The 18,120-nt window shown below is 54.8% G+C and overlaps 1 protein-coding gene across 1 annotated transcript; it reads right to left on the bottom strand.

Annotated features, from left to right (window-relative positions):
- Window positions 1-2,908: 2,908 nt before the first annotated feature.
- On the bottom strand, window positions 2,909-15,642 carry AAAS (aladin WD repeat nucleoporin). The gene is made up of 16 exons (XM_006273343.4): window positions 15,152-15,642; window positions 14,879-15,006; window positions 12,693-12,748; window positions 11,698-11,789; window positions 11,037-11,083; window positions 10,769-10,867; window positions 9,279-9,422; window positions 8,825-8,945; window positions 7,802-7,926; window positions 7,553-7,613; window positions 7,077-7,167; window positions 6,489-6,582; window positions 5,720-5,787; window positions 4,685-4,757; window positions 3,785-3,869; window positions 2,909-3,369 (listed from the first exon to the last, which is right to left on the bottom strand). The coding sequence occupies exons 1-16, from the start codon at window positions 15,272-15,274 to the stop codon at window positions 3,223-3,225; spliced, it is 1,554 nt and encodes a 517-aa protein (XP_006273405.2). The 5' UTR covers window positions 15,275-15,642; the 3' UTR covers window positions 2,909-3,222.
- Window positions 15,643-18,120: the final 2,478 nt, after the last annotated feature.

The following is an 18,120-nucleotide window of genomic DNA, read 5'->3' as shown; positions in this document are numbered from 1 at the left end:
GAGATCCCACAGGACTCCAAGATCGACCCGTGTGCCCAGAGCATAGCTGTCCTGGTGCTGCAGGAGACCAGCAAAACCTGCCTGGGGACTCTTCGAGGAAGCCAACCTGTGCACCATCTATGCCAAGGGTATCCAGCTGCATCCATGCGAGAGGGCCTGAAGGACCACAGCATTTCCCATCTTGCCTGCTAGGAAACAACTCCAAGGGACCTGAAAGGGAGAGTGAGCTGGGTCTGATCAGAGATTTTCCCCAGTTCCTCTCAGTTGCGGTCAAGTCTGATCCAGAAACTGCGTCCTTCCCTCCCCTGCTAAATAGCTGTGGGTGCCCCTTTCCCCCAGGAGCAGGTTGGGTCCATTGGTGAATGGGGCTGAAATGAGTCTGCCCTGCCCCAATCCCTGGGTGCCACAGCCCAGTATCGGGGGTGGGGTGGGGGAGGTCCTGTATGGTGCTGCTCTTAGAGCATAGGACTGGGCAGGCCCCAGAGTGCCAGGGAAGGGAAGAGAGGCACTAGCCTCCAGCCCGTTCCCATCCCCTTGAGCTCCAGGGTGGTGGGGCAGAGCTCACAGCCATCCCCAAGTAGCTGGGGCTTGGAGGATGTGCCCTAGGCCTGGACAGAGGCAGCCCAGTGGTACCCTCACCTCAGCTTCAGGATCACCCCTGCTCTAGCCGCAGTCCCTGGGTTGCTGTGAGCCATGAAGACCTGGGGGCTGATCCCCCTCCACTTCTAACCCTTTGCCTGCTGGACTCCAGCTGCCCAGAGCCCTGCCCCACACTGCCATGTGGTCCCCAGCCCTGCCCCACGGGCTGTGCCACCTGCACCTGCCCTCCTGTGTTGGGGCAGTGCACTGGGCCCTTAGGTGGGTGGGGGTGTGTGGAGGGATAGGGCACTGCCTGGGCTTCCCCTGCAGCGCTCAGCACTAAGCTGGGCGCAGCCTCTGCTCTGGGTGGGGTGGGGGAAAGCGGTCAGGTTGGGGCTGCTCCCAGCTCTGCACCGCCCTCACTGTGGGCTAGGACCGTGTAGGGGCACTGCTGGCACAGGTACGTGGGGCTGGATCTGGGCAAAGGAGGGTGGGGAGCAAGGCCAGGAGTCTGGGCACCCTGCAAACCCCCTCCCCCTGCCCCACTAGAGCTGGGAGCCAAACTCAGGAGTCCAGGCTCCTCTGAAGCTACCACAAGCCCCTGATCTTCCCCAGTGCTGAAGGTAGAACCCAGGCATCCAGACTCCACCAGTGCCCTCACGAGCCCCCAGTTCTCCGTCAGAGCCAGCTGGTATGATGCTGGACATGCACAGGTCCCTCTGGAAGACACCTGCTCAGTGCTATCCTTTAATTGCAGAGAGCTGAGGTCAGGCAGGAGGGAAGTCAGACAGCCCTAAGCTTGGGCCAGATCTGTAGAGCTTCAAAACACTCATTTCTTTTTCCGGTGCCTCCTCCCTGCAGCCTGAGCTGGTCTTTCCTGTCAAACAGTTTGAGCCTTTGTGTAGCGGCTTTTTAATTCACAAACAAAGCGAGCGACAGCTTCCTTCTGGCACAGACAGTGGGAGTGTGACTGGCTCTGCCCTCTCACCATGTTCGTTACAGCTGGCCTCTTGCTTCCTGCTGGCTCCTAGGGCTGCAGGGCTCTGCGGCACGGAGCAGGGGTATCAGAGTCAACCCTCCCGGGGACTCTGAGTGCAGGAGCTCTAACAGCAGCTGCCACTACGTCGCCTCAGGCTCTGCTGAGGGCAAGTCCTTAAAAGCAGAGAACACGGGGAGTTGCCACAAGCCATCATTGCAAATGGCGAGTGTCTGGGGTCCTGTCTGGCAGGGGATCTGAGGAAGTCATCATCAGCCCACTCCTCAACCAACAGTCAGAAGTCTCTTCGCTCCCAGGGGCAGAGACTCTGAGGATCAGGACGCACCGCCCAAGCTGTAATGCATCCTGGTGCAAATGCAGTCCTGGTGGCTGATATCTCCTGTTCAGAAGCAGAGGGTACTTTTCACATCTGCATCTCCTCCTCTACTGAATCCCACTCAGCTCTGCTTCCTCCTGCCCTGCAGCAGCATGTCCACTAGATTCCCAAGGAATGGGCCATATCATCTTGCCTATCACACGTTCCTGAATGAGACACGCAACTGGTTTTTGAAAGGCAGAATAGAGGAAAACAAGATCTTGCAGATACTAAGGAGCAACACACTGCTCCTGGGGGAGGAGGTGCAGTCTTACTTCATTTTCCCACCAATAACAGTTTGTGCTGCAACTGTATTTCCCCACTTATAACACCCACCACAATTTCCAGCAGCCGATTTTTGGAAAAACAGATGTCATAGGCGAGGCAATAGGGTGTTTCTTTTCAGCCTGTTCTGAACTGTTGGTTTTATCCACAGCCTCTGTGCAGGCCTCTCAAGGACCACTACTAGACTACATATATTTGACCACAGCTACAAAGCCACCAGCAAACCAAGTGAAAATCCCAAAGCCCCCCCTACAGCAGGCGGGTCTAGCAGTTCAGTCACTAGCCTGGGGCTTGCATAATCTGGATTCAACTCCCCGCTGCCTCACAGCTGATATAAGAATACCTCTGTTGCGACACAGCCCTGGTCTGTGCAGCAATCCAGCCCAGGACCTGGGCACAATCCTGGGCCCGTGCAATCAGTTAAGTTGCTTTTATATAAAGCTGGTCAGAGATGCCCCAAGTAAGAAAGGTCACCTATACAGGACACCTGGGTTCCACACCTTACGGACCTTAAAAGAGCCCCTTCCCTGCTCCACGCAGCCAGCTGCACACCTGTATGCAACACAGCACCAAGGGGTAAGTCAGTAGCCAGGAATGAACTCAGGCCCTTCGGATTCCAAGCCAGTCTGCTCTACAGAGACCCAGACCTCGGCGCAGTAGCTGGATTCAGACACTTCTAGAGAAGCCAGACAAAAAGGGAGACAAAGCTTGACCTTTAATCTGCGTAGCACCACGCGGGCTGCTACGTCCACCCACACAGCACAGAGGTGTCCCCAGCCCTGCACAGACAGCACTGGATACAAATCCATTCAGTCCGTCCAGCAGCCTCTGCCCAATCCCTGTGCATGTCTCCACTGGAAGGGAAAAGCCCACTTCAGGTCAGGCTCAAGGAGGAAGCAACAACCACGAGGTGTCCTATGGTTACCCAGCACTGCAATCCAGTTTTACAGGGAGGTCCAAAGGGGCTTGAACAGCAGTCCGACCCTAGGCTCCCGAGCATCAGGCTTCACAGCTCTGAGAACAGGGGCTGCTCACGTACCCTGGTGCTGCTCCTGCTCAGGGATGCCATGGGACTGTGGCTGGGGCTGAAGCAAGGGAACTGGGCGCCCACAAAGAAGAAGGGGATATGGCTGATCCGTCCTGTAGACCAGCACTGGGTGGGAGAAGAAAGAAAGAGAGAGAATAGAGCATGGACACCGAACCAGCACTGGGCACACCAGCCCTCTGCCCTATCGGAGCTTGGCTCTGGTGCCATCTGCCCACACCATCAGCCTCGTGGCCGTAGGCCAACGGACCCCAAGTCAGGGTAGTGGCAATGGGCGTATTCCCACTGCCAGCAGAGCTAGCCATGTCCCACCCCACCACATCCAGAGCTAGCTTCTGCTTGCTGCTGCCTGGCCACTCCAGGAACAGTCTTCCTGCTGCAGAGTGTGCGCCAAGAAGAAATCGACTTCAGCCATCAGGGTCTGTGCAGGGGGTTGGGAAATCTTGAGACCATCTCAGCTAAGCTAAACTAAGCTAAGCTGGCCCTGCATACCTGGAAAAGCCCATAACAAAGCTGCACTCACCACAGTCAAGAGGGCCCCCTTCTTAAAGCAGGGATGGAAAGCGATGAGCTGTGGCTGAGCTCCTGGCTCGCCCTGTACAAAGCCGCTGGAGAGAGAAAGAACAGTTACTGCCTAGGTAGCTCTGTGCTGATCACAACAGATCAACCCCCTTCATGATGGGCATCAGAATGGGCTATGGGTCTTAGACCTCCTCTGGCCCTCATGCCTGGCTAGGAAAGCAGCACTAAAGCTGCTGCATTTGCTTCTCAAATGTGGGTAGGAGCTGAGGGCTGAGTTGCACCTCAGACAGACTTAAAACGTGACAACTTCAGAGAGGACAGGCAACTGCTACGTGGTGTGGACCAGCTGATCTGATGCACCCGGGTCCCTACACACTTGGTGCAGACAGAAACAGTGCCTAAACCATGTTAATTTGCCATGGAATGAAACGGCAGTCAACTGCAACAGTTCAGCTCACAGATGGAGCAGCTGTGAAGCACTCAAGTGCTTTAATTCTGGTGTGCCCAGTCTGCGGCACACGAGCCACAAGTGCCACTCCACAAGTGGCTCATGTAGCCTGTGTGTGTGTGGCACACAGTAAATTAGGGAAGGGACTAGCAGCTCAGGCAGGAAGCAGGGGAAGGGGATTGGAGTGGCACTCAGGAGGGTGCAGAGCTAATTTGTAGCCTGCCTGCCAAGGAGGCTGGCCCCACTATTTTATTGCTGGTCCATCTACACCCTCTGAAGGAAAAGCACCAAGAACAGGGCACATTCTCCTGCCAGAAATCACAATGGAGAAACGGTCCTGCTCGGACAGGAGCCAGGATTTGGTGGAGAAGTCCTATAGCTGTGAAATCTCCAGCAGAACAGACCCTCTGCCTTTGAAATCAAAGGGCTACCATTTAAGTCAACAACACACACCATGGCAGGAGTTCGAACACTGGGCTGTTGCGAGTACGAAACACAGCAATGACTGTCCTGCTTCCGGGGTTTCCTGGAGAAGAAGAAAGACAAGAAAGTGGTGTGTTAGTTGTTATGTCTGAAAAACAGAAACAGCTGTGCAAGTTAGAAGGGGAAAACCACGAGAGAGGGTTGGAGAAAGCAAAGGCACGAGCGCACAGGAAACAGCTGTGACAGCACACACCCACAGGACTGTGGATAACACTCTATTAGCAAGCTTCATCTCATTTGTGAAGGGATCCCACTGGCTGACACATCCACCTTCCTCCTCTGCTTGACAGCTCTGAACCAGACTGCCACAAAGTCTGGACAGAAACGAACTTAACCTCCAGTCCCTTGGAACATGAAGCTAAAAAACTGGGGAAAGCAATGTCTGAGATGGGGCTTTTCAAACACTTAAGTGATGTACCCCAATGGGTCTTGGATGCCATGGTGCTTAAATATAAGGAGCAGGCATAGGGGGATTAGAGCAGCATCCTGGGAAACAGGGGTCTGGGCCTAGGTCCCTGCTTCTCCACACACTTCCTGTGCGAGGGGGCATGGCATTTTGTACCCAACCACCTTGCAATCCCCACACAAGGGAGTGAGGCAGGCAGCATCATTCTGGCTATTGCACAGATGGGCAACGAGGTACAAAGGCTAAGGGATGCCCAATATCACAGAGGACATGTATGACAGAGCTGCGTGGGCCGAGTCAGGGTCCCCCAAGGCCCAGGCTGGCACCCTAAGCAGGTGCCAGCTTCTCTCCTTCGGGAAGTCCCACCCCAGATGGCCAGGACCGACCTTCCACTCGAATCTCTCTCATCTCCCCTTTCTGACTCCTGCCTCAAGCACCTTGTGCATTATTTGGCTCCCAGGTCCGCCACTTGTCCCTGTTTAACATTATGCCAGGTGTGGAGACTGGACCTACTCAGGCTCTATCTAGGCAGTACAGATCCAGAGTCCCAAGGAAGGGCCCATTCTGGGCTGGAGAGATGGATGGATCCAGAGTTTTACCTCTGATGATGACTGCAAGCCTCTCGCCGCTGGGGTCCCAGACCATGGAGTGTACTTCCCCGCCAATCCTGCAACCAACATACAGGGAGTTAAGAGCAGCTTGCACTAAGGCAGGGGAGACTCAGACTACACCTATGCCACTCAGGCTGGCAGACGATTCACTGCCAGGATCCCTGTATACCCATCCCACTGCAGCACCACAAATTCCCCAACTAGCTGGGCTCACAACTGTGCACAGACCCTCTGTCTCCCTGGTAGTGCGGCTCTGTTCCAGGCAGCCCTGTGCCTGTCTGATGGGAACAGAGGAACACAGCTGGGTTATGCTAGCCATCTATCCCTGAAGCTGACTTGAAGCCTTTATGCCAAGACACAAGTGACATGGCTCAGCTGAGAACAGCTTTGTTGGCCACTCTGGCTGTGCCAGCACAGGGATGATCCAGAAGTGCAAACACCATGGAAAGCCTCAGGACCAAGACTATGGGTGTTGACACGAGACCCTGGACACAAAGTGAAAAGGCACTGCCTGTTTTCCAGCTGGCTCTGGCAGATGTCACCAACCTCCATGGAAAACACCTCAAAACAAGAGCTGGAGGCAAACATGGAGGATGCCCCAATCATACTACACCTGGATACATGCAGCACAAACTGCCTGGACACATGTACGTGTATATGGCCATCTGCATCTTCCACTTGGGGCCTGAACCTGCAGAGCTGCTCCCAGCAATTGCACCTCCCCTGCCTGCAGCACTGCTATGTACCCGGTTCTCACCTCTCCTCCCCATACATCGTCTCAAAGGTGGTCTCTGACAGGTCTGCCACAATAGATGCCGTCTTGGGCCCTCCTACTTGCCCCTGCATCTCTCCTGCAAGAGAATAAGATGGAGGAAGATGAGTGCTGCCACTCAGACAGGGCTAATGAAGTCACAGAGCTGTGTGTGAAGCAAAAAAGACCACCAGCACTTTGCACCCACCACTAGGAGGAAGATCAGGGTGGACAAACATGCAACAGATAGCGGTCTCTCAGGTCTGCACCACAAGAATCTGCAGTCTGGATTTTCTGCAAACGGCTCACGAGAAAGAGATCCTGCTCAGTAAGAGATCCTACCACATACTACAAGAACTGGGGGGTGGCCCATGTCTCAGCCAAGTTTCATAACAGATTATTCTGTTCTGCCTCCCTAAAATTGTCCCTGCAGGTCCGAGTGCATAAAAAGCTTTCTCTGCTCCATGGGCTAAGCCAAGTCAGTGTGCAGCATTCATCTACGCTGTTCGAAAAAAAAAAGTTAGTCACGTCCCACCCCACAGACAGCTGCATTATGGCTTAGGAAGCCATGGAGGGGAGTGGGGGCAAACTCACCTTTGTACTCTGAGAAAGACAAGGAATAAATGACTGACTCCCCCAGAACTGTAAAGAGCAAGCGGCTGCCATCAGGGCTCCAGCAGCCAGTCTGAGAGGGGAAAAAAATAAAATAAAATAAAATCAGAGACACATGCTTAAACCAGACAGCAGTGCTCAGGGTCTGTAGGCCAGTAACTTGGACCTGAAATTCCAGACATTGCACATGCAGCACCTAAGTCCTTTCTCTGGATCTGGCTCTAAGTTCCTAAAGCAGCTAGGGCTGGTCTTGCCCTGGAGAAGCGAAGGGTGTGCACTGGGCAGCTCAGCCCACACAGTTAGTCCATCCACTGCTATGAATCTAGCACACATGGCAGCACAAGGGGCTGTTTTCAGCTGCTCATCCCTTACCCACCCCAAGACCCAGTCACTCGACTCCCTCCATCTCTTTAGCTCTGACCCAGGAGCACACCTATCAGCACTGTGCACCAAAGTACCTGGCAACGGCCCTTGATGGTTGGCCACCTCTCACACGTCCACATCTGGGCTTCCCACACCCTGAAAGACAAGGTTTGGAATCAGCTCTTAAACCTCTGGGGATGAACAGTCCAGCCCTGCTCCTCCCTGTGCGTACCACCCTAAGAAATCATTTAGGAACATCAAGCTTACGTGCCAATAGTGGGGCACACAACCCTGCCTGGGAACCCCTACTTCATACCACACTCCCCATGGCCCTCAGCGCCCACCTGAACACGGCTGAGGGTGTAGCAGCTAGCACCTTGCTGCCATCTGGCGACCAAGCCAGATGGGTGACCCCGCCCCCTCCAAACCACTGCAGCTGGACACAGTTTTCAGTGGACACATCCCACACCTGGAGAGACACAGAAAAGAGGGGTGAAATCAGAGGGGAAAAGGAGTATACTGGCTGGTGGGGGAAGAGCTGGAAGCTAGAGAGGATCCAGGCATTGCTGCTGGGTTCAGCTGTCTCTCTGGTAGGTTTTTTCCTACAAGGGGAGAGTGTGACAAACACTGGCCATGCTTATGGTATTAGGCTCTGCTGCGGATCTGGGAGAGAACCATTTCCCAGTGGGTAGGGCTGTAATCTGCTTGTTTGTGGGAGACATCTCCTTGCTCTATGCAGCTCCCTAGGCCTGTCCTGGTAAGGGAGACTCACCTAGCAAGTTCCAGCCTCATTGGCTGCAATCACTGGCCCACAGCCACTTCCAGCAACTTGGCTTGCCCCCATCAGATTAAACAAGCTACCTCCCTCAGGCCCTTCCTGGCCCAGGAAACAAGGAGTGTCTGGGGCTTCTTCATAGCCAAGCTGCTGCCAAGTGAGAAGTATGGGTCTATGGAGAAAGGAAAGAGGTGCTAGGTTGGGCCAGACCTGCTCAATGTACCTCAGTCCCCATCTTGCTACAAGCACCTTAAGGCCCCCCCTCGCTATCCCTGCTCTGGACACCTCCCAGGCAGCACTGCTAATGACCCATCAGCCTAATTTCTCATTCCCACCCCCACCATGCCAGCCATGGATCCTCCACAGTGCTCTGCTCCCAGACCTCAGTTCAGATTGAGGGCACCCCCTGCTGTTCCAGTGTCTCCCAGGAGAGCTGGCTACTGCTGCAGAACTGTGGAGCACACTGAATGCCTTAGGAGGCTCTGAGCCCCTGGAGCAATGAGGCTGGGTCCATCCAGCAAAGAGCACCAGGGGCATTGCCAGCTCCACTCCAACCCCCACGGTGAACAACAAGGAGGTGGCTGTTACTCACGAGCATGGCTGTGTCAACCGGCGAGGCTGAAAGCAGCATCCCCCCGCTGGGTGCCCAGGCCAGGCTGGTGACGGGACTGTGACCAGGATGGGAAAGCACCTGTGCGCAACCAGAGGAAGGCCTGGGGGTGGACAGGAAGTAAATAAATACATACATACATAAATAAATAAATGATGGCTAGCAACATACAAGCTGTTTAGGACCTGTTCCAGAAAGTACAGGTCTGCAGGCAACATGCCTGTCTGCACAAAGCAGCTAGTTGGCGAGTCTCTACTCCTGAGCTTTGTCCCAGTGCCCAGAGGATCAGGCCCTGTCAATAAGCTGCTTAGTTCACCTGGACAAGAGGAGCACTACAGCCCTGATAAGTGCATGGAATTTGGGCAATGCCTCATGTGGTGCTCGCAACATGGGAGAGCAGCATGTGAGCCCCCAACCCCCCCCAGTGGCTAGTTACCTGGTGGAAAGAGAAGTGGGGTCCAGGTGCCACACCAGCACACAGGTCTGGCATGCCACAGCGAGGATGGAGGCGCACAGTGGCTTCCAGGCCATGGAGGCCACATTTCTCTGCAAGCGATGCTTCAGGATGGGCACTGTGGCACTGCAAGAAAGCAAAAAGCAACATGGGACAAGAGCGCAGCAGGACTGCCTGATCCCTCCACATTTGCTACCGAGACATCCAGGCTCAATAGTCCTAGCAGGGGTAGTGACCGAGTGCACATGCATCCTAAGCTAAGCTAGCCAGAGCCTTCTGGTCCTAAAGCACCTCTGCTCTAAACGGAAGTTCAGGGAGGCCCAGGATTAGGAGCCAGCCTGGGACATGAAGACCTGGATTCCAATTCCCTGCTCCACTAAAAGCTTCCAGAGCAAACTCAAAGACAGCCCTTTGTTCCCCTGTAAGACAGAAAGCCAGCTGAGCCTGAGGATAAATATGCTATAAGCTGTGAACTGCTTCCCTAAGTCAGGTCTGCGGACAACAAACAAGTCACACAGGTCTGCTGCAAAGGGGAGGCTATACAACACCAGGTGGACTGAAAGCAGGAGGATCTGGCCTCAAAATTAGTCAGAACACACCAACACCTAGGAAACGTCCTACCCACGTGGCCACCCCAGAAGCTGAGTGAAGACACCTCCTTGTACCAGCATGCTTGGTCACAGCCTTTCTGCTGTGCCGATTCCACTCCCAGCAGTCCCCCACACAGTGCCTAGGCCCTGTCGGGGTCTAACTCCGGGCAAAAAAAAATCACAACACAGGACAGCCCAGCTGCAACACTCAGTGGTTCGAGGGGACGGGGAGATGACAGCGCACCTAGTCTCTTTAAGCGGTGCGCCTGGGACTGCCTGGGGCCTAGTCCCAAGGGTTGATTTGGCTGTAGCCAGCATGAAAGCCCAGCCAGGCACTGGAGCCTGCCTGGGGGAACACCGGCTGCGTTTCAGAATGAACTGGGAAAGTCTTCTCTTAAGAAAGCTTTTACTTGCCTGCTGAGACCCACTCGGAGAGTGGGGAGACCTGCAGGAGAAATGAGAAGCGGTGACACTCATGGGGAAAGGGAGAGACACCGCCCCTAGCCAAGTCACTCCCATGCCAGCAAGGTGCGTTCTCAGCTACTCTACTGGCTGTGCCACTGCATGGGAAGAGCATCATTCCAGGCTGCATGTCAGACGTGCTCCGCTCCCCTACTACTATGCCAGGAAATGAACCAGGGGCTCACTGATTTGTCTCTCCCTTTCCAAGCCCTGGATGAAGCAGAGCAAAGCCACACTCCCATGGCTCCCAAGTGCTCACAGCACAAGCTCCCAGACCCCAGGAACAGGGATAGACAGAGGTCTTCACCCAAGCAGCAGAGGCATAATAGCACTAAAACACAGAGTTATGATCACCACAGCTTTGAAACACAGACATCTTCACTCTGCTGGCTGCAACAGGAGCAGCCCAACGCACCTCACCTGTTTGTGTTGTACACTCGGATAGAGTCATCCAATAGGGCCACAGCAAACTTGCTGGTATGGGGGTGCCAAGCAAAGGCCCGGATGGAGCAACCAGCCCTGGAAACACAAGAAAGGGGGGGTCACATGTGAGAAACTGATGCCTGAGACTGGAGTCATACCGCCCTTCCTCCCTCCATATGTGCTAGGAACTTGGACACCACAGCCATGGGCCACGCTACAGGCCTAAGTTGATACACACGCTGCAGTCTTAACACACAGAACTTACCAGTCCACTGCCTGGGAGAACTCTGCTATCATGTCTTCACTTGTTAGCTTTGAGAAAAGGAAAAATGGGAGAAGAATTAAGCACTTCAGTGGCAGATCATGCCAACAGAGGGCAGTGTCAGTTTGTTTCCAACTGGCAACACTATCCTCCTGTTCTCCCCTAATAATGAATGAGAGAAGGGGATAACTCGTGCCCTCTGCCTGTATGGTCTGTGTCTGGATTACACTGGTAGGTCCCACAGACAGCTGTGACTTAATAGATCAGGCCAAGAGTCAGACAACCTGGGTTCTCATTGCCAGTGATTTACTAAGCCAGGTAGCACAAGCTACTTGTTCTCCAGGCCTCAGCTTTGCCCCTCTAATGATACCAACCCCCTGAGCGCAGAGATGAAAAAATGCTGCAAGTAAAAATTTGCATTTTTATGGCTGGTGTGGGGCGTCTGCCATCTGCCAGTCACATTGCTAGATGAGTCAGCCGCCAACGGACATGCAGGTCTGGATCATTTAATGGTAAAGCAACATGGTATGAATCCAACATTAGCATTCCTGCTCACGTGGCTAAAGACCGCACTTTATGATCAGGGTAACCCAACCCTCACCGAGCACAAGCAAGCATGGGACGGCAGGCAGATGCACAAGGAGAGATAAGCTGGAGCACTCACCGACAAATGGGGGAAGAGGGAACCATGGAGAGAGGAAACCCAGTGGCACACAGCCAGGGCATAGCGTGATCCTGTCTTCACCCACTGGAGAACTAGAGAACAGACCTGAGTGAGAGGGTTGCCACTTCCCCAAAATGGGGGCATGCAATTGGATTCAGAGCTAACGGGGACCCAGGAATAGGCCCTCAGGGCATTATGGGTGTAACAAGTCAGGTGTAAATCCTGCAGTACTGTCCTTTCTCAAAGGACCCCCTAGTACCACAGAAATCCACATGCCTAGAGCTGAAAGGTAGCAAGGGAGGGAGAGGCAAGTCCCAGTGAAGAGCTGTAGGTCTCCAAGGTCAGCTAGGGCCCCTGAACAGCGACAGGCTCAGAGTGCGATTTGCTGGTTTAACAAGACAGCAAATTTCACACTGAGAATGGAAGGGAAATACAGTCCAGCCTCCGCAGCACTGGCTTGTGGAACCCTTTGCCACTAGATGCTGCTGGGGCTATACGTTTGGTAGGCTTCAAAAGAGACTTACAGAAATGAGACAGGTCAATTAGACTAGACATTAGGAAGAACTTCTTCACAGTTAGAGTGGCCAAAGTCTGGAATGGGCTCCCAAGGGAGGTGGTGCTCTCCCCTACCCTGGGGGTCTTCAAGAGGAGACTGGATATGCATCTAGCTGGAGTCATCTAAACCCAGCACTCTTTCCTGCCTATGCAGGGGGTCGGACTCGATGATCTATTGAGGTCCCTTCCAACCCTAACAACTATGAATCTGGGTCCCAGAGTAAGGGTTAAAATGGCAGTGTCTAAACCCCAGTGCTTGGGCAGAGATCAAAACCCTTCGGCTTCAGGGATTTAGTGGAGTGGTGAGGTAAGGGGAGGACACAGACATGTCCAGAGGATGGCAGCAGTACAGAACAGGGATGAGGGCATTAGGAGACTGCTACCTTATCCCTCAAAGACACTGGTTGGGGAAGGGAAATGAAGCTTTGGCCCCGACTCACCTTCCTCCTCTGCGTTGGCGATCTCACTAAGCACCCCGCACACACCCACATCGCGCCTGGAGATGGAAAACTCATAAGTCTCCTGCGTGCCAGCAGGATGGATGCCCTGGGTAGTGACCCTTCCCCAACACTGCTGGTCCCTGGCTTGGAATCCCTGAACTCAAGTTTCTGCTCTGCTAAAGACTCCTTGAATGACTTTGAGCAAGTCACTTAGCTTCTTTGCCACACACTAAAGACAGCAAGATGCCCAAAACTGTCTCCACTTCCATTACTCCAGACTGATCCAACCCATCCTACTGGGACCCCTGGCAAGACTGGACACTGAATCTGGTGGCAGGACCCTGGAATCTAGACAGAGCTACATGTTGTTTTGAAGCTGCCCACCATCCTGTTCCATTTTTTCCCTTATTGCCAAAAGCACCAAGCCCTGGCTCCCTTCCTCCAACAGCCACCTCCTGCCATCAGGCAACCCCATGGTCCCACACACCCAAATCCACCCTGCCTCCCAGTTGTGGACACTTGCCACTATCCCAGGTGAAGACCATATCTATGCCTGCTGCCTCCTGACTCACTCTGACCCCGTTCTTGGCTACCCTTGGAAGTAAAAAAAACAATTGACCCATTTGCCAGCTTCCCTCCCCCACAACCCTCCCTGCTTTGACATTCCAGGAGATTTAGGTGGAAAGGATCCCTCCCACTTCTAGCAGCAATACAGCTGCCTTCAGAGCAGCACAAGCTTTTTCTTCCTCAGTTCCAAACACACATTAAAGGACACCCTGCTTCTATCAATCACTAGATCAGAGAGTGATGAGCACAGGTCTCTCACCCCATTCTCGTTAAAAAACTAGGGGACTGTGGCATCAACACCTACACAGTCAATTGGGTCACTAACTGGCTGGAAGGTGGTAGTGGATGGGTCTTATTCGACCTGGAGGGACGTGGGCAGTGGGATACCACAGGGCCCGGTCCTTGAGCCCGCACTGTTCAACACCTTCATCGGTGACTTGGATGAGGGGGTAAAAAGCTTCTTGTTTAAATTTGCAGACAACACTAAGATGTGGGGGGAAGTGGGCACGCTAGAAGGGAGGAATAGTCTGCAATCGGACCTGGACAGGTTACAGGGGTGGGCGGATGAGAACAGGATGGGTTTCAACACTGACAAGTGCAAGGTGCTCACCTGGGGGGGAAGAACCAGCAGCACACCTACAGGCTGGGGAACTCCCTTGTCAGTGCAGAGGCAGAAAAGGATCTTGGAGTCATTATTGATGCCAAAATGAACATGGGCCAACAGTGTGGGGACGCAGGAAAGAAGGCCAACCGCACCTTATCATGCATCCACAGATGCATCTCGAGCAGGTCCAAGGAGGTGATCCTCCCCCTCTGTGCGACACTGGTCAGGCCACAGTTGGAGTACTGCGTCCAGTTCTGGGCACCGCACTTCAGGAGGGATGTGGACAGCATGGAGAGGGTCCAGAGGAGGGCCGCCCGCATGATCGGGGGGCAGCAGGGCAGGCCCTACGAGGAGAGGCTACGGGACCTGAACCTGTTCAGCCTCCACAAGAGAAGGCTGAGGGGGGATCTAGTGGCCATTTACAAACTAGTCAGGGGGGACCAGCAGGCACTGGGGGAGTCCCTGTTCCCCCAAGCACTACCAGGAGTGACTAGAAATAACGGTCACAAGCTGGCAGAGGGGAGATTCAGACTAGACATCAGGAGGCGCTACTTCACTGTCAGGGAGACTAGGATCTGGAACCAACTTCCAAGAGAAGTGGTGCTGGCTTCTACCCTGAGGGTCTTTAAGAAGAGGCTGGATGAACACCTTGCTGGGGTCGTTTGACCCCAGCATCCTTTCCTGCCATGGCAGGGGTCAGACTCGAAGATCTGCTCAGGTCCCTTCCGACCCGACCAACTACGAAACTAGGTGAATGTGATGGGAAATAATCAATGGCCACCAGCACAATTAGGCTCATCTAAGGAATCCTAGTCACCTTTCTGCCTCCCAGCTCCCCAGTCCCATATTATGCATTGTTTGGCATCCCTACGTATACCCGTAGCTCAATCAGGATGCCACTGCGCCAGGTGCTGCATAGCTCCTTACAGAAAGAGCCCCTGTGCCAAAGAGCTGGACGTCTATGAGCTGACATCCGCCCCCTCGCTCTCTCAGCAGCTTGCACACAAGCACTCACCATGCATTGATGCACCTTTTCCAGAGGGACTCCCGGTGGTGGATGAAGGCAGGTTTTGTGCTGTGCTCCAGGCGGCTGTGAGCTTTCAGCGTCTCCTTGGGGATGGTCAGGGTGGGCAGGTCAGCCAACTGCAGGCACACGAGCCGAAAATACGAAAACCACTTAAGAGTATGGTGCCAGACGAGAAGGGCAAGGCCACCCCGGGGAGGGGGGGAGGGAGAGCACGCGGCAGCCCCCTTCTCCCCGGGCCAGGGAGACTGGGCTCGGCCTCACCTGACTCTGGAAAGGCAGCGGGAGCGTCTCCAAGACGCGGCCGGAGACCAGCGCGTTGTTGCCCTCGTAGAGGGTGACGTCCCCGGGCAACGGCGGCGGGGGGAAGAGCGCCAGGGAGCACATCCTCAGCGCCGGGCTCGGGAGAGAGGGGCTCAGTCCCCGGCGGCTCCCGCGCCTGAGGAGACCCGGCCGCACCCTGATGGGCTCCGCGTTTCCCGGGCACGATTCGTCCGCCTACGGGTCCCCGCTCGGGACAATCGCCGGCCTACGGGTCGCCGCGCGGGACCTTCCGCGACACCGACGGGTGCCCGCGCGGGACCTTCCGCGCGAGCAGGGCGGCAAGCAGGTGGCGGGCGACTGGGAATTAAAGGGGCCGCGGCCGCATTTCCGTGCCCGGCACCGGGGAGCACTGGGCTCTGTGCCGCGCTCCCAGGGTCACGTGCCTCAGTTTCCCCGGCGCGCGGGGCATTAGGGTGGCAGTCGGGCCTGCTGCCTGTACACGGCCTCCTCCTGCATCTCACCCCTGCGGTGTGCACGTCTGAGTGAGAGCGTGTGTGTCTGTGTGGGCGTGCATGTGTCTGTGCACACGTCTGTGCGTGCGTGTGCGTCCATCTGCATGGGTGCTTCTGCCTGTGTCTGTGTGTGCGACCCACCAGCTGGGTGCATTACTCGTTCTGTGTGTGCAAAATCCTGGCTTTTATCTGAGTATATGTCTGTGTGTAACTGGCTTTCATCTGTGTGGGTGTGCTTAAAATCTTGGTTTGTGTGCGTGTAAAATCCTGGTTTCCATCTCTGTGTGCACAGGCTTGCACGTGCATGCTTCCGTGCGTGTGTATGCATGCACACGTGTGTGTATAAAATGCTGGTTTCCGTGTGTGTGTGTGCCGGCTTGCATGTGTATGCATGCGCACGTGTGTGTGTGTGTATAAAATGCTGGTTTCCATCTGGGTATACACAGGCTTGCATGTGCATGCTTCTGTGTGTGCATGTGTGTGTATCCACGTGTGTATAAAATCCTGGTGTCCATCTGTGTGCGCACCGGCTTGCATGTGCATGCTTCCCTGTGTGTGTATCCATTTGTGTATGTGAAACCTAGGCCCTGCTGAAGACAATGGGAGTTTTCCCACTGATTTCTGCGGGTTTGAGATTTCAGTCTGTGTGCGTGTGTGCGGACGCACACGCGCATGTAGGTGATGTATCTGCCTGCGCGTCTGCGTTTGTGTTCACCTCTCCGCTTGCGTGTCCTCTGGGCCGGACCTGCCCGTGCATCGGCCCCTCGCTCTGCCTGTGCGGGCTGCCAGTCTGCCTGGGTCTGTCTGTCCGTCTCTCATCTCCCGTCCCCTCCTGGGTCCCAGCTTCTGGGGTTTGGAAGGCGCCCAGCCCCTCTTTTGGATTCTCATTTCTTTCCTTCCCGCTTTCAGCTCACTTTGATTCTATTGATCTTCGTGGCTTGATTCTCTTTCCCCTTTGCAGCCGCAGAAGTTATTTTAATTTTTTCAGGATATTAAATAAACGCTGGGGCGGGGGGGAGGGCCCCACATTCCTGACCCGTTATGGAGCAGGGAGGGCTGGACAGGAGCAAGGGATTTGGAAGGCGCCTCTCGCTGGAAGACATCAGAACCACCACAGCCTGGCGTGGGTCTTGCAGTCTTCCCCCTGCCTTGGACGTGGCCACGGGAGCTAAGCGCCAGCGTGCGCCCTGCTGGGAGTGGCTCCTGGGGAAGTGAAGCAGGAAGCGCCTGCGGTTCCCGCTTCCCTCAGCTCTGGGGGTGCCCAGCTCAGCCCCAGGGAGCACTGACAATCCGGTTGCCCCCAAGAAGCCCCTTTGAGCTCAGCCCTGCTGGCTTCCCCTCCTCCTGGGGACACTGCTTTGGTTGGAAGCCTTGAATCTGGCTGGACCCCTTCCCTTGGCTCCCGCAGGCTGTTGGCTGGGGCCCACCCACAGCATAGTGTCATTTTTGTGCTGGTGCGGGTAACCCCAGCGATCAGATATGGCCCAGCAGAGAAAGTGGTTCCTTAGAAGTTCCCCAAAATGGGGGGAAAAAAGGACCAGCATTCCAAGGCCGTGGGATGCCCGGGTCCTGAGAGGCAAGGAGTGATGGACATCAATGAACAAGCTGAAACTAGGATGGGCAGCCTCATCCTACCTCGCTCTGTGCCATGTAGCGTCCTCAGTGCAGATGCAGCGTGCCGATTTCCACCTATTTGTGTAGTCGGGAGGCGGTGAGACAGCCCGAATGACCTGGTGCCCAGTCACAGCTTGGGGCCACCTTTGGCATAAGTCTGAGGCTTGAATTCATGCCTCTGGAGCTGTAGCAAGATGCCTTAAATGCTGCGCCACTGCGTTCAAAGAAAAGGGAGGAAAGATGGCTTGATTTTGGAAAAACTCGGGTTTTTTCTAGTTTGCACATGAAGGATTTATGCTAAACGTCTCCAAAAAGACATAGATACCCACATATGAATTCAGGCCATGGCAGAGAGCAAGCCTGAGACATGTCAGCTCACATGGTGCAAGTTTAGGGGCTTAGGGTGGCAAAGGGCTAGCTTAGTTCAGCTATGCTGTGTCCCCAGCTTGGCTTGCAATCCCACTTGCATGCCAACTGCTCTCCAAACCAGACACGAGGGACTGCTCTGCTTGCTGCAAGAGGCGTTTCAGCGATAAACCCACCACAGCTGTTTTCCAGCACGCCCAAGACAAAGAATTCCTCCCCCGCCTGCTGCTGGCATTGAAATCCTGCTACAGGGGAATATAAGGGGGCAGAAGGCAATGACCTGAGCTGATCCAGTGGGGTCAAACCCTCTTTTGGGCAGTGGTTGAGGATTCAGGAACTCTAAGTACATGCTCTACTATGGGCCTCATATGTGGGCCCGGAGCTTCTCAGTGCTTCAGTTTCCCCTCTCCCCTCTAACAGCCCTGCCTATGAAGATAAGTTCATTAGAGAGAAGACCAGGTGCTCTGGTGATGGGCT

The sequence above is a fragment of the Alligator mississippiensis genome, chromosome 15, assembly GCF_030867095.1.
Source record: "Alligator mississippiensis isolate rAllMis1 chromosome 15, rAllMis1, whole genome shotgun sequence".
Classification (NCBI taxonomy): Eukaryota; Metazoa; Chordata; order Crocodylia; family Alligatoridae; genus Alligator; species Alligator mississippiensis.
Note: the sequence above shows the minus strand (reverse complement) of the source record. Positions and strands in the feature narration are given on the sequence as shown.